The sequence below is a fragment of the Lepidothrix coronata genome, unplaced genomic scaffold (genome assembly GCF_001604755.1).
Source record: "Lepidothrix coronata isolate B3197 unplaced genomic scaffold, Lepidothrix_coronata-1.0 Scaffold18, whole genome shotgun sequence".
In the NCBI taxonomy this organism is placed as follows: Eukaryota; Metazoa; Chordata; class Aves; order Passeriformes; family Pipridae; genus Lepidothrix; species Lepidothrix coronata.
Window position 1 is genome coordinate 441,686 of NW_016690198.1, and position 15,318 is coordinate 457,003.

At 33.1% G+C, this 15,318-nt stretch overlaps 1 protein-coding gene across 12 annotated transcripts in view; it reads right to left on the bottom strand.

Annotated features, from left to right (window-relative positions):
- Positions 1-15,318, bottom strand: part of KIAA0825 (KIAA0825 ortholog) — a 251,553-nt gene that overhangs the window by 141,936 nt on the left and 94,299 nt on the right. For all 12 annotated transcript variants that reach the window (XM_017807305.1, XM_017807304.1, XM_017807297.1 and 9 more), the window contains 4 exons: positions 13,674-13,864; positions 12,532-12,714; positions 7,236-7,346; positions 1,977-2,116 (listed from right to left, as the gene is read on the bottom strand). In XM_017807305.1, the coding sequence (XP_017662794.1) occupies positions 1,977-2,116; positions 7,236-7,346; positions 12,532-12,714; positions 13,674-13,864 (625 nt within the window). The remainder of the gene's footprint in view (positions 1-1,976; positions 2,117-7,235; positions 7,347-12,531; positions 12,715-13,673; positions 13,865-15,318) is intronic.

Sequence of the window (15,318 nt, forward strand, 5' to 3'; positions counted from 1 at the left end):
CCCTGTATCAGACACAGCTCACCATCGGAGCCAAATTCACACAACCGGCAGGAACAAAATAACTACCCAGGTTTTGGGGATTTTTTAGCGGCACGGAATCAGCAGGGGAAAAAGCTCTTTGCCATACTCCTTGTAGTCCCTTTGCTTGCCTCGGGGAGAGCCACGCAGCCAGGCGGTCTCCAGTCTTTCCAGGGAAGGGGGTGGAGAGACAGACCATTTTCTCCCTGTACCCCTGTGGTTACTGTGTTTTGTTCTCCATTTTTAGTAAAAACTCTTATTTGTTTCTACACTTTACTCGAACATCTCATAATTTTAAATTCTCGTAATTTGGAGGGAGGGGTTTCTATTCCGTTGGAGGTCCCGCCTCCTAGCACACGTTGTCCATAAACCAAGACAAATGCATTCTCCCAAAATACTCTTTCTACTGAAAAAACGTTGTCAATCCCAACAATACTCCCTACTATGATGGGGAACATACATTATTTTTGAACCTCACCGTAGTACAACCATGAGAACAATGGGACTGCAATTAAATTAAATATGTTTGGAAGATTTCTGCTTTAACTATCCCAAAGTATTAGTACAATACAGAAAAAAATTATCAATACCTTAAGCCATCCACATATACGCAGCTCTTTATAGAGAATTTTTGCCTTCTGGACTGTTTTCTGAGTGTTAAAAATGTGAGAAGGCTTTTCCTATTAAAAAAATCCTTATGTAGTTAAATACCAGGGAGTTTTGTTATCACTAGGGCAAATCACTCAAAAACTATGGTGTACTTAGCTGTATAGGAGAAGGAATAAAGAATACAAACATTTTGTTATTAGACAATTAACCCTGTTGAAATTAATTTAGATGTGGATCATCACAGATATCAACTTTATCTTAACTGAAAGTTTATTCATACCAATATTGTAGTTACATTAATAAAGCCTGTGTAAATAGCACATTTTGTAATTCAAAGGAACAGATTTCCCTAAAGCTTAAGAGGTTGCTCAGTCAATAGATTAATACATTATGTCACTTATTACCTCTAATAATTTAAACAGATAGTAAAATTCAATACTGGTTAACATTAGGGTAAGAATATGACCCTGATTAAACATTTGCCAGTCTTTGTAAAAGTAGACATGTGTTTGAGTAGGCAAATGTATGCACTGCAGCTCTCAATAAGATGCATGACAGCAGTGAAAGCTATATTGTACCTCTGACAAATATTAGATGAGTTTAAAATAACAGAACTAAATTATGTTATGTCTAATATTATGTGGACATAATGGGTTTTTTTATAAGTAGGAAGAATTCTTTTGCCAAGAAATATAGAAACCAAGACCCTCATTCACTATTCCTGCAAGATTACATCAAACAGGTGATTATACCATTAGCTTTTCAACAATATCTGAAAGATATTAAAAGAAAGATGTGATGAAGTTTGTTGTTTCAAACACAACACCAATACAGAAAAAACATGTAGAACCATTCTTTTATTTGTTCTACTTTCAAAATGGCATTAACAGATTATCAAGAGGAAGCATATAAGTGCAATTCTAAAATGCCTACAGTGACAAACATATAGTAAGTTTAACAATATCTAAGAAGCTTTTCACTATTGAAATATAATTTTGAAAGTATAATCCACACTTTTAAAAATCTCTGTAAAGTAGTTGAGGTATCACATAGCTCTGTTAAGCTCAAATTCATTTTGATTCCTTTGCATTTATGATAGCAGCCTATTTTATCAAACTGTAGTCTGCTTTGAAACTATTAATACACAGATTGAGCACAAAACATTCTCATTAAAAAAGCAGTGCCTTTTCCATCTTTTAACCCATTTAAGAAGTGTACTACTCATAATGGAAAGGCTACCTAAACCCTTCCAGCATGGTTGACAGCCTTCCTTCAGCACTTAAGTAGTTAAAAATGAATATGTGTTTTTCACTGATATTCTTATATGGATTGACAGTATAAATACCTACCTGAGCTTCTCAGCAAAATTTTCACTAAGAGACAATCATTATGTAGCAATGTGTCCAAAAGCAAGTTCAAATTACAATACGGCTGGGATAAGAGCAGTTTCAGCTGACCCTGGGCTGCCATTTCTCTGGCTGATGGAATCCTTTCAAAATGCAAGATAAAAAATAATGTAGTTAATTTTTCTATGAAATTAATAACCTTAAATTGCAGAGGTAATGCTAACTCCCTTAAATGTCAATTCCTCCCAGATTACTCTGAAAATGCTTTCATGCTTGCTTACTTTAAGGCAGCTCAGGGAAGGAATTACATTTAATCTCAACTAGCTAAAAGCAAATTAACATTTGGTAGTCTGCCAAAGTTATAACTGATACAAAGCCACTTATCTCTCTCATGGAACCATGTTTGTCTTGTTCTACTAAGTAAAAAGGAGATTTTTTTTTTCTGTGCTTGAATATATTTAAGGCTATTACTTTTTAGTTCAGTATTACATCAATTGTTTAATAAGGAACTGTCTTAATGAAGTATATGAAGCTCTTAAGTAAAAAACAGAGGAAATGCTCAAAAGGGTTGCAAAATTCCAGATTCAGTTGACCAATTCTTATATGTCCTGAAAAATCTACATGAAATAATTAGACTGGTTAAGTTAGTGCTTTGCCAGCAGGGAGAAACGAGAAAGTGTAGTACAAACTTATTAGCTTTTGGAGAGATCACAGATTATTTCCTGTTTGTGGTTTCCATGTTTGAGGTTTCCAAATAAAAATATTGCATGGCTTCCTCTGAACTCAGCCAGCAACACAACACCAATCACTGAATTCACATTACAGTTAAAAAAAAAAAATCTATCCTGCAAGATATTTATTACCTACTGTATTTAGTATTTTCTTCTTCTTGAAATATTTTTTAAAAGAAGTTTTCAAAATTGGATTGTAGATTTTTTCTTGCAAGTTAATTTTTTTATTAATCTGAAGGTATTTAAATTAAATTTCAACTGATATTTAGCCACTGTATTTATTTACTTTTGTTACAAGTTTATACAATAGTTGCTAACATTGAAACTTTATGCACCTCCTATGTAAACTTCTATGCACATAAATTTTACATGCAGCAGTGTAAAAACTACATATGGACTAGTGTATTAACTGTGCAGGCATAAATATTATCTGCCAGTACGCACATAACACCTTCAGCATCAGCTGAAACCTTCATCAGGAGGTTTTCAGTATGACACTTTCCTGTCAGACTAGAAAAGGATTTATATGCTTCTGCTCAAAACACTTTATGTGCCATTTACACATTGGGACAGAATTAAAATGCGTTCATGTGGTTGTTCTAATAGAGGGGAATGTCTCCATTACGTTGCACACTTCTACAGCCATCTAACTCAGCCAAGTGTGTCACCACCCAACTCTGCTTGAATGCACACATGAAAAAAAACAGAGATGACTGCACAAATACTGTGCTGTTCAGTCAAGGTTACTGTATATATAATATACTCAATACAAACCTACAACACCTGGAAATGAAAATGTCAGCTGATACACTCCTCTAATTTAGTTCCCCCTCACATGTCTCTATGTTTCTGTTACCAAAAAAGCAGAAATACACACATCTTGCAGGCAATCTTGCAGTAACCTAAGGAAACCAAGCTTCCATAACACCATTTCCCACCAAGACCCTTACATCACACTGTTATGTCAAAACTTCACTGTAACAGTAATTTTAGTAAAGCAAGATTTTATACATGCCAGCCTTTGCAATTTTAACAGTACAGCAAATACCTCTGAGTTGATAAGCAACGTATAGGCCAGGAAAACTTATGTACAGCTTTTTTGATTTTCAATTGGTATTTTATATATAATTACTGACAATGTAGCACTGGCTCTACTATTTACATAGTAGCACATACTGCATTCTAGTAATATTTACCAAAAATATATACACATATACATTTAAATATTGATAGAACTTGCAGTCAATATAACTTTTCCATATTTAAACATATATTGCATTCAAACTGTCAACCTTAGGGCTTTGCATTCTTAATAAAACTATCTTAATTTCTGTATGTTCAACATTAGTTATATATCTATATAATCTAATGCACGTTAAGAACTAATTAGCAGTTAGTAATCAAAGTTAAAATTACAACAATTACTGTATTCTCACTAGAGTTAGTGCTGTGGCTGACAGCAAACTCAACACTTGACTAATTCAGTTAAAATATACGGGCCAGTGTAATATTTTTTTCTCCCTTGAATGTCATGTTAGTATATCTAATAGAATCACTCATTGCCTTCAAACTACAAAATAAGGGACAAATTTGGTCAATTACATTTATGAAGGATATTATTTCAAATTGCAATAGAAATAAATTACATTTTTAGAGTATTTGAAATGAATAAAAACTTGTCTGTCATTGACCAGATGGGAAATTATCATGTTGTAATATACACCAGTTCTTGGCTCTTTAAGCATCTTGCAAATTGAAGTGTACAATGGTGTGATTCACTTGGAGGAAAAATAAAATATAGCAGACATTCCCTACAGCCATGAAGCTAGCACCAACAAATGCACTGAGAAGTTCTGTAACGTGCATATGGAGAGGCATATGTTCTCCTATCTTCGTAGCTCAGTTCTAGTGAAAATAAGACTAGCCTCATAAAAAGTGACAAAAGGTGAAGTACATATAAATATCACACATATAAATGTTCAGTTTTGTACACTAATAGAAAAAAAAACAACTTTGATTTGCAAATGGTATGATTATAAGCCCCAAAAAAGAAAAAAAGGATGAATCACAATTGCCACTAAAAGAATCACAATTACTTCTAAAGGAACTGTAATATAAATGATCAGTAATTATTTAGTTTGATAACCAGCTACATTATTCTGGTTATTATCCAACACAGAAAGAAAGAAAACCTCAAGTGGTAAGTGCAGGATTTTATAAGGCAAATAAACATGCTAATTCATGGTAACAACCTTGACAAAATGTTGGAGTCAAATTGATAAAACAGACTGTAGTCATTTTCAGTTATCAAAAGTAATGTAGTAAATCAGGTTATATAGTAAACAAAATAATTTCAGGAACTAGTGAAACTTTCTTTTGAAATATTAAGCCTAGGAAGAGTAAATACTTAATAGTTGGATGTATGACAGATTAGAGTATTTAGTTAAAGATTAGGTGGCTACAGTTGAGAGGTGTACAATGGCCTGGGCTCTCAGTTTTGTTACGGACAGTGAATATGTATTTTTATTAGATGTAAGATGTAAAACCACAAAACAATCCATGAATAGTTAGCATGCTCTAAAATACAGTTTACTGCAGTACTTAAACATGTCTTGTTAATGCTCAAAATTGCAATTATTTCAAGAAAAAAAAGTTTCCTTGACATAGAGTGTAAAACCAATGAAAAAACTAGACCATCTTAGAATGTGTCGCACAAATTACTTCATTATATATAGAGCCCTTCCCTGTTCCTTTTTTCTGAGCAGCTGAAAAGTGTGTTGTTAAAAGAAAACATTAAATATTTTACCAATGTAGTTCACTCATTATGACCAGGACAGTACAGAAGACTCTCTATATATGGACTGTCCTCACATAGGTACACCAGCTGTATCTTCTCAGATATGTGCTTTCTTTTGAGCTCCTCATTTTTCCACTTGGTGATCAAGAGGATGTATATTTTATCTCCTGTCATCTGGAGGAAAAACTGCATACTGCATAGCTCTGGAATAGTTTGCTATTTATTCAAGACAAATTTATCCTAATTCCACCTCGGAAAAGATAATTATATCAGACTGAAATGGTAGCAGCATTTCCTTTACATACTTTTACACAGCATAGGGTACTCTCTTTTCAAGTCATCTTCCAAAACTCATAATTCACAGTGTAATTTAAATTTTGAGTACTGGTCTTGGATGATGGTATCAAAAAGCTTATTGTCTTTTCTACAATGAACACGTAATGAAGAATAAATTTTCCCAGAAATGGAGTAGATCCCTTTCTAATGGGTCATGCAGTCATTCTCTTTCCTATATTCACCTTCTCCTCTCCTTTCTCTCCAACCATGCATAACTTAAAAAGCCACCAACAAATTTCCTTGAAGCTTGATAGAGGTAAACACATGTGATGCTTCAAGCTTTTAAAGAACTTAAATTACTGTTTCTAGCAGGTAAAAGGACACATTCTGAATTCACCAGTTACTCAACTGTTTGGCTCTTATTTAGCCAACCGCATGACTTCGATGCAGTCAAAACATACATTGCCTCTGGTTCAGCAGATATCAGAGGCCCCTGGGAAGGAGATAACAGTACTGATGACATGTAGTTAGGAGTGAAGGCTACGGAGAGAAATCACTAAGTTTTGTGCAGCATGGGGCAAAATTACAGGGAAAATATTTTTATGTACATAGTACAAGATACTGTGTGTACAAGGTAAGAGATAATAAATCCACAGCACACTGGTCACAAATAAGTCATCATTAGGTCACCAATCATATGATAATGTATTTCTACAAAATGTAAAAATACTTTCTCAGAAAACACATAGGAAGAACTCCCAGAAGCAGCCCTTCATGAAAATGGAGAGTGAAAATCTCTCAAGAAATAACTTTGAAGAGGAGGAAGAGGAGGTGAAGGGGTTAGGAGAGGATCTACACCGGTGTGGGAGTGCTTCAGCTTCAAAACTAGAAATGGAATGACAGCACAGCTGGTAGGATATATCTTATATGTAATTTGTCATTACATTTCTGTGACACAGAAAAAGAAATTAAGCTTTTGCCTTTAATCATTCAGTAATCTCCAAAAAAATTAACTATGATCAAGCAGCATTATTTTTCAAGGAGTCATGTATATATCAAATCATTTTTTTAACCACCAGTCATACACAGAAAGGCGTACATTCTTTATCTCCCCTTTAATTATAAGTCCTTCAAAACAGCAACTGTGGTGAACTACATTATTGTCAAAAGCTATATACCCTTTAATTAAAGCCAGAAAAGCTTAGAGACAATTCAAATATCGAACATAATGACTAGACTAGCAAAACACAGTGCACTGCTTTCAGTGTGACCTTTCTTATAGGCTCTCAAAGATTAGAGAAATCTGTAATGAATTAAAAAATGCTTCTATGCCTTTTTAACATCAGAATATTACTTAAACATTTATTCAGATACACTCTTTTCAAAATGTTGTCATAGTATTTGACTAATACTGACAATCCATTGATGCCTTTACAACCATCAACTTATGATACTCACTTCAGTAAGAAAAAACAGGATGATGGTATGCAAAATAACCAATGTGATGGATGATAAAAGACTTCTGAAAACTCTTGAGGAAGATGTTCACCACAACTATTCAGTAATGTCCTGAAAGAAACCAGATATTTCTGAATTACACAAGAGACTGAAAATCCCTTTGGACCACTAGTACCAAATGATAAATAGTTCTAATATACATAATAAAAATAGTACTAATGTACATATCCATATCCATAATTGCAAATCTATTTATATTAATAGATATTAATCTATTAATACTATTAAAAGTATCATTTTATATTTTATATACTTTCACTCTGAAACTTGTTATATTGTTAAAGAAGTTTTCTGCATATTTTTACTCTTATATAGCATGTTTTCAAACTGCATTTGAAAATGCATTCAATAAGCAAATTGCTCTTCAGTCATTTATTTCTACTGCTCTTTTCTTTCTGCATAACAAATGCATTGTATTATAAATACCTTTATAACGATAAATAAAATATTTTTTGAAGTGATAATAACTGACATACAAGTACCTATAGACTTTAGATTACACTGGACAAAAATTTCAACCAGAAGCTTTAGACCTCCACTAGCTTATGAGAATTGGCATACTGGTTGCTTTCAAATACAAGAATCTGGTGAGGAACTAGATAAGCTAGTTTGATGTCACTACTGCAGTACTTCACTTACTCAAAGGATGTGAGTGGCAAAAACCAAGATGTGTCCAATCCACTGACACTAAAAATTAACTATTTTTATTCATTATATGATAGGATTATAAGTATATGTAAGAACAGGATTCCATAATTTAGTATTTGCTTTTAATTACTGTTTAGCAATAGTATTGGTACAATTCTGTAGCAACCACTAGGATGCAATAATGTGTCATAGGAATAGATGCCCCTTGGCCTCTTCCCTTTTTATTCTCATTTACACTGAATACAATTCCAGCAGAGAGGATATAATTTGTTACATCCATCCTCCATTAACTATAAACAATTGTCACTTCCCAAGCACCTTACTTTTCATCTTACTTGGCTGTGAATTTTTCATCATAATAACTTTCCTTCTCTGAAGTTCGTTTTTTTATGTATCATGGCTGTGATTTTCTAAGTTATATAAAGAAGGTATAAAAATGCCACTGTTTATTTGCTTTATTTTCTGAAGTGAATCAATGTAATTCCCACTTTCAAGTCAGTATTCTTTCTATTGTACTGAGAGAAAACCCTCAGGAAAAGATGTGAGGACTTTCTCAGGACAAGAGAACTTTTTTATATGATCAGAGAAAGCTACTGCCATGAAATGGAAGCAGTGAGAGTGGATCTAAACACTTAAAACAGGAGATAGGCTGGAAACCCTTTGGAATACAGCCTTCAGGAATTCCTAACCTAAAAGCCAGAATCTTGTGCTTTGTCACCATGGCATTAATAGAACTTGTGTTTTGTCATTTACTTATTTAAAGTTACTTTTTAGCTTTCTTTCACTCCTCCATGTAAGTAATTTAGAACTGCAGCTACGTGTCTATTAGGTCACTGTCTGCCTAAAAGACCCCAGATAAAAGAAGAGAGAGAATTACACTTGTTCAACAAGAAAGGCAGGTCTAAAAGTTTCTGAACTTCTCCAAAAGAGAGGGTGATGTATTTGGAAATTAATTTTACTAATAACAAAAAATTAGTAGAAAGAATTTACTACGGACATCTAAATGATCTTAGGTAAGCAATATTCAAGCAGAAGGACTAGCACAGTGCTCTTTGTGAATTCATGAAAACCTGAAGATTAAAAATAAAGCTGAGATTCTAATGTAGATAAAGGTAGAATTTAAAGTAGAAAAATAATTATTTTAGAGACATTAATGTCAATTTTATGAGAGAATTAAAACAAAAAAGAAATCATGTTGTCTCTCATATTACTGAAATATTTTTCTGAATATAGCAAAGCATAGAGCAAAAATCCTAGAAGAAAGCACGATAGATACATTTGGGGTAGCAATCTAGTAAAGAAAGACCACATGTTGTTTATTGATTGATTAGGAACTATTTGAGAGAATTCTGGGATTAGCTGTATCCTAAGAAGAAGCACACGACAGACTTTTGGATTCTGAGGCTTATAACAAAATCTCTACAGAAATTTTTAAAGTGAGATGAAGATAATCTGAGGCTTTAAAGATTGTTTAAATATTAGAATAACTTCAAATACTACTAAAAAAAATCAAGTGTCTAATGATAATATAGTAATTCTCATGCCAGCATTTCTTAATGTCCACTGTTGGCTATGTACTTCTGTGCCAGACTGTTTAATTCAACTACTCTTCTGACAGAAGTAACAATAATAGCTAGTAGGAAATTTGTTTTTGCTTCAAGATGTCTTAATGCAGCTGCCTATAGTCTCAAAACAGCAGATAGCATCTGTGAAAGCATTTAATACCACAGCAAGAAGTTTTATTCTTCAGTAGAGTGTAACAAGGTGAGAATTGATCCTGTAAGCCTCAGTATAGGTGTGAAGAAATGAAATGCCAACAAAATGCATCTTGACGGTATTTCCTGGTACTGTTTGAAGGATTTAACTCTGTATAAGGAATACACAGGACTAAAAAGCAATTTCACGAGTTATAACTCATATATTAAGGAGAAATACTTTCAGTTTTTCAAATTGAACAGCAGGGTCAATTAACCTAATGGCAGTCTACAAATAGCCAAAGAGTAATTACAAAGACAACACTGACAAACTTTTCTCAGTGGAGGCTGATGTGATACAGCAAGTCATAGCCAACAGCTTTGAAGGTTTACACTAGATGTTAGGCAATACTTTGCAGTAAAGCAGTGCAGCTGTGGAACATGCTTCTTGGAGAGGCTGTAAAACTTCAGTTCCTGGAGGCTGACACAGGGCAGCTAACACAGTCATGTCTGACTGCTCTTAGTGACTGTTCTGCTTTAAGCAGGAGGCTAGACTAGATATCTCCAGCAGTCCTTTCCAACCAACATATCTGTTATACTAAAGGTGCTTCAGGAAGGCCACAGAAGGCTGGAGAAAAATGAAGCACAGAAAAATGAGCACTAAAAACCCAAGATTCATAGGTGAATTTTGGACCAGGTCTAAGTAACTTTGCCATACAGAAAAGAAACTCTTAAGTGATAGCTGAATACATACTTGGTCACAAAATTAGGAATGAGAAAGCATATGCCAGAATCACCTTATTTGAAGTTAAGGATATTATTAATTTTTCAGCACCACTACTATCTTGTTCCATTTCAACAACATAATAAAGAAATTTGAATAATTTTAGTTTTGAAATATATAAAGCCAAGCTAACACAATAACAATAAATTGTGATCATACAACTATATAATTGAACAGAATTGATGAAAGATAAGTATTCCTTTAAAATCAGACATAACTTCTAAATTTGTTATCTTAATCTGATGAACTATGCACACCTCAGTAAACAATGGACCTAGGTATTCCACATAAAATTTGGTGTTTGCAAATTTGATTCAATGTTTCCAGTTGGATATAGTCATTCAAGAAGCTAATTTGCTAACCCTCTTTTTTCTTTGTATTTTGGACACTGGATTAGGTTACCTGACAAATCCTGGCTGTAATGAAATATACAATATAAAGGAACTTGTTTTGATAATGTACCCTCACAGATTTTGAAAAGACAAATTGTGAATACAAGTTCACAAAAAAATCCCTTTTTACTTACGAAAACATGCATCATCTATATAGCAATGTTCTTCAGTGTTAATATTATTTTTGTAACTATATAACAAAATATGACAATTCTTTTTATTCTTTCTAAACAAAGCTGTCAGATTTTGGTTGTGATTTGCGGAGTACTTTGTAGTAAATTAAATGAGCTGCTACAGCAAATTACAATAGTGACATCCATATGCCTAAATATGAAAGCTATATGACCAAGTCATTTATCTATAGCATTTTACATAAAATGCAAGATAGGCTGCCTCTTCATTGGCACTTTGTTCTGAAACTCAGTGACTGCTCAAGTTAGCACATATTTTTGTCACTACAGGTATAGATAAATGTGTAAACAACGTTGCTTAGTGGAGGAGACTAGAATAGCTAAAAGAAAGAAATTATACTACACATTTATTTTGTACCATCATTCTTTCATAAAAGAAAGATGAAATGTAAAAATTGACAGTAGAAGCAGTTACAGCTACCACAATGTCCATTCCTCCTCCATTACTACTGGCACAGCCACACCTAATCAGTCACCTTCTTAATTGCTATTTTTTCATAAGCCTGCATTGTGTAAGATCAAACATCCAGTTACAATCTACTTTTGCATGTTCATTAGAGCTCACAAATATTAAAAAGAGCCCACACATGACAAAAAATTTTTAGCTGAAGAAGATTAAATTCAGGAGGTCTCCACCTGAGTAGTACCTAAAATATTCCTACTTAGAATAATAAGAGACTTGAATAGGATGTGTCTTTGTTACTTTGCAGTTTTGTTGTCCTTGTTTTTTTAACTTGTGATCTCACTTTGTATTGTCTCATACATGAAATTTACAGCAGAATTTTAGCAATGAAAGACTCAGACCCAATTTCAGTGCAAGTAATGTTTCCTTTTGTTTATAGCTGTGACTTGTGAAGACATGATTTCATAAATATGGCAATTCTATATTCTTTATCTTTTAAACTATATTAATATTTGTTGAAGCATACTGATTATCTAACCAGATGATCATTCCAGTAAATTATCTTTACATTTCAGTACTTATAAAAAATGTTATGGGATGAAAGCAGAACATTCTAATGTACTTGGAAGCTGAAGGCAGATGTATTTTAACTAGTAAGATGATTTTTTTTCAATTGATGAATAACTAAGTCCTTGAAAACCTTACCAAAGTCTTTGGTACATATTAGTAAATGTTTTTAGATGGACAAGACTGAATTTCAAAAAAAAAAATATGCTAACTGAAAAGCAAATTACAAATCCGGCACAGTAATTATTATGAAATTCTACTGTTTGTGTTACAGAGGAAATCAATCCATTCACTATGGTCTATGTTATCAACAGCCAAAAACTGTACAGCATAGGAGTTTGATCCAAGGCTAATAAAATACCAGCAGATATAACTGGGCTTTAGGTAAGATCATAAAGGTAAGTTCAAGACAAAATTGAGAAATAGTCAAAGATTATAAAATGCATCAACACTATGCATTTCATTTGATTTCAACACAAATATTCACCCTCTAGACCTATCCATGTAAGGTCAAGAGCCAATTTTTTTCTCAAATGGAATGTTTATTTCATACTTACTCATACAAATTCTTCAGTGGTGAAGTTAAAATAGCCAGCACAGAGATCAGATTATTGCAGTGGCTATGTATTTTATAGATCTTGAGATCTCTGTCTTCATGTGGATTCAGAAACTCCTGCACAGAACTACAACTTGACCAGAGCATATCTTCAGTGGACATCAAAATTGCTGCAATATCAATTCTTTAGGCAAAAAAAAAGCAAAAATAAGATTACTTAGGACATCTGGATAGTAGTAAATTTCAATTAAAAAGACGTTTCCTCTGACAAGTATAAATCACAGCATGGATTTGAAATTTCCTCTTCAGTGATGTAGGAAGTCTGAATCCACTACTCTTTAAGAATTCAACACTTCTACAAAAAAGTCATTACTGAGACTACTCAAAAAAAAAGAAGTTAAAAAACTTGGAAATATCCTTTTCCAAATGACATTGTGCAAGTTTTGAGCTGGCTTCCCGCCAAGTCTCCAAAACTTGACAACAAGGCCTGCTTCCCAGAGAGGGAAGAAAAAAATGAACCACAGGAAAAAAACTGAAAGAAGTTTGAACGAAACCGCATTCTATCAAAAAGACCCTCCTTTCTGGCAAAACATAAGAATCCCAATCAGAAGAACTTCAGCTTCTTATTTCCAAAAATGACAGAAAGGGATAGCCTCTTTATCCTCTCTCCTTCTGCACCACTGGTGTCATTCTGCCAAATCTTTTGATGTGACCTACTAACTCTTTTACTTGAAAAGCCCTATAAAAATACAAATTCTATTGGAACACATGAAGTTTTCTTGATGAATCAACAGCTGGATTTCTAATACTGATGTTGCCAATTCTGCTCACATTTTTGGTTGCATCACCATTTCTCAATGCATTTTCACTGTGAGGCTTTCAAACCGATCAAGCAGTTTATGGAACAATTTTACCAACAGTTGAAAGAGGTCTTTGATTCTGCCCAGCTCATGGTATGACTACCTATATAACTAAATATACAGAATATATTGAATTAAAATTAATATCAAAATGTACAAATTTGATCTATCCCCTCTGCTGTGTTCATTAACATTTAAATCTGAATCAAAGCAGTGCATAACAGAAAACTAACATTTATTTATTTTATCCATTACAACTGTGCATTAAATATACAACCATTACCTGATTTGAGGTGTTCTCTTGTAACTGGGATGCACCTGACAATATCTGGAGGACAGAATATCCAAAGATTGCTCTAGTATATCTGTAAGAATCTCCTGGGCTGTCTTTGGAGGTAGAATAGTCCATAGATCATGACGAATAGCACAGCAGAAGTAATGCCACATCTGGACAGAGAATGAGCATCTTTCCCCCTAGCAAAATCACAACACATTAAATAATAAAACCACACCTTTGAAAATGTCAGTTTAATTCCTGTAAGTATAATTAAATCTATCTGAAGGGAAATAGCTGAAGAGCTTCAGGAATATGATGACCAACAAATGGTCCTTGACAAGATGTGAGACATCTTTATTAGAAAGGCAACACATGCTGCATTTTAGTCACAAAATTACAGGTCTGCCACATAATCAAACCACATCATTTGACCTCTTATATCCTCAGTTAACCTATTCTCAAGACCCATAGTGTTGTAAGTTTAGTTTTAAAACATATACAGTATTCTCTACTCACTACAAAAGTCAGACAAATTTAATGTAACAGCTTGTCTGCAAAGAAAATAATTATTTAAATTACTTCAGCATATGTATTTATCCAGATTAATAAATGCTATGCATAACCATGATTATAAAACTTTGTTTATGTATAATAGATATGCAATAAGAGCAGAAAAAAAGAAAAACTGAACTATTAAACTGATAATAACAGATGTCCAGAATTTTTTAGTAAGGTATTTTTTATCTTATAATGGTAATTCATTGAAACCAAACATTTTCTGGGAAGGAATCAGCATTGCCTTCATTGCATTTCATTGTCTATACAGAACTACCCCATTAAGATACAGAAATAAATACAGAAGAGTCAAAATCACAGCAGTTAATCCACAAAATCTCTAAGAAGTAGATAGTATAACTTACATTTAAATATTTCAACTAATACCTAGTCAGAAAATAGCATGATGAAGCCGTATGAGAACAGAGACTGCAATCTCCACTTCCCATATTCCAAAGGAACAGAGAAATATTTTAAGAATTTTTTGATATTTTAGCATTATCAGAAACATAAAATAACTCCACAATTTTCAAAATACTTTCAGAGTTTAATAGGCATTCTTTAACAATAAAAATCTAAAATAATCTGGCTTCTTTTTAAATACAGGGCATTAGCAGATATTTGGAAATTGTCATTATTTGGTTTTTCTCTGCCATAATATTTGAAGTGCATTTTATATTAAAAAGTGACAAAGAACGAAAGTACCAAATTTACGACCACCACTCTGGTCCTTAAGATTATGAGTGGTGTAGGCATCTCTGAAATTTAATTTAGGAAAAAAACCCCAACATCTAAATCATTAGGGCATCCAATTTTCAGGTTTCACTAATGCAGAAGAGAAAAAATATCTACAGCTGAGTTTCAAAAGAAAATCATATGACTAATTTTCCTTCTACATACTACCATAAACACTGTATTTCAATAGGAAAACAAACAAAAAACCCACTAGTATTTTGAATAACCAAGCACTTGACAAGTGTTTTCATACCGATAAAACAGGATTGTCTTACGCTGACCAGAAGTTTATGTAATAAAATAATGGATATATTAAAATAATTTCCTATTTTTCTTATATGAAATACAATTACAATCTTAT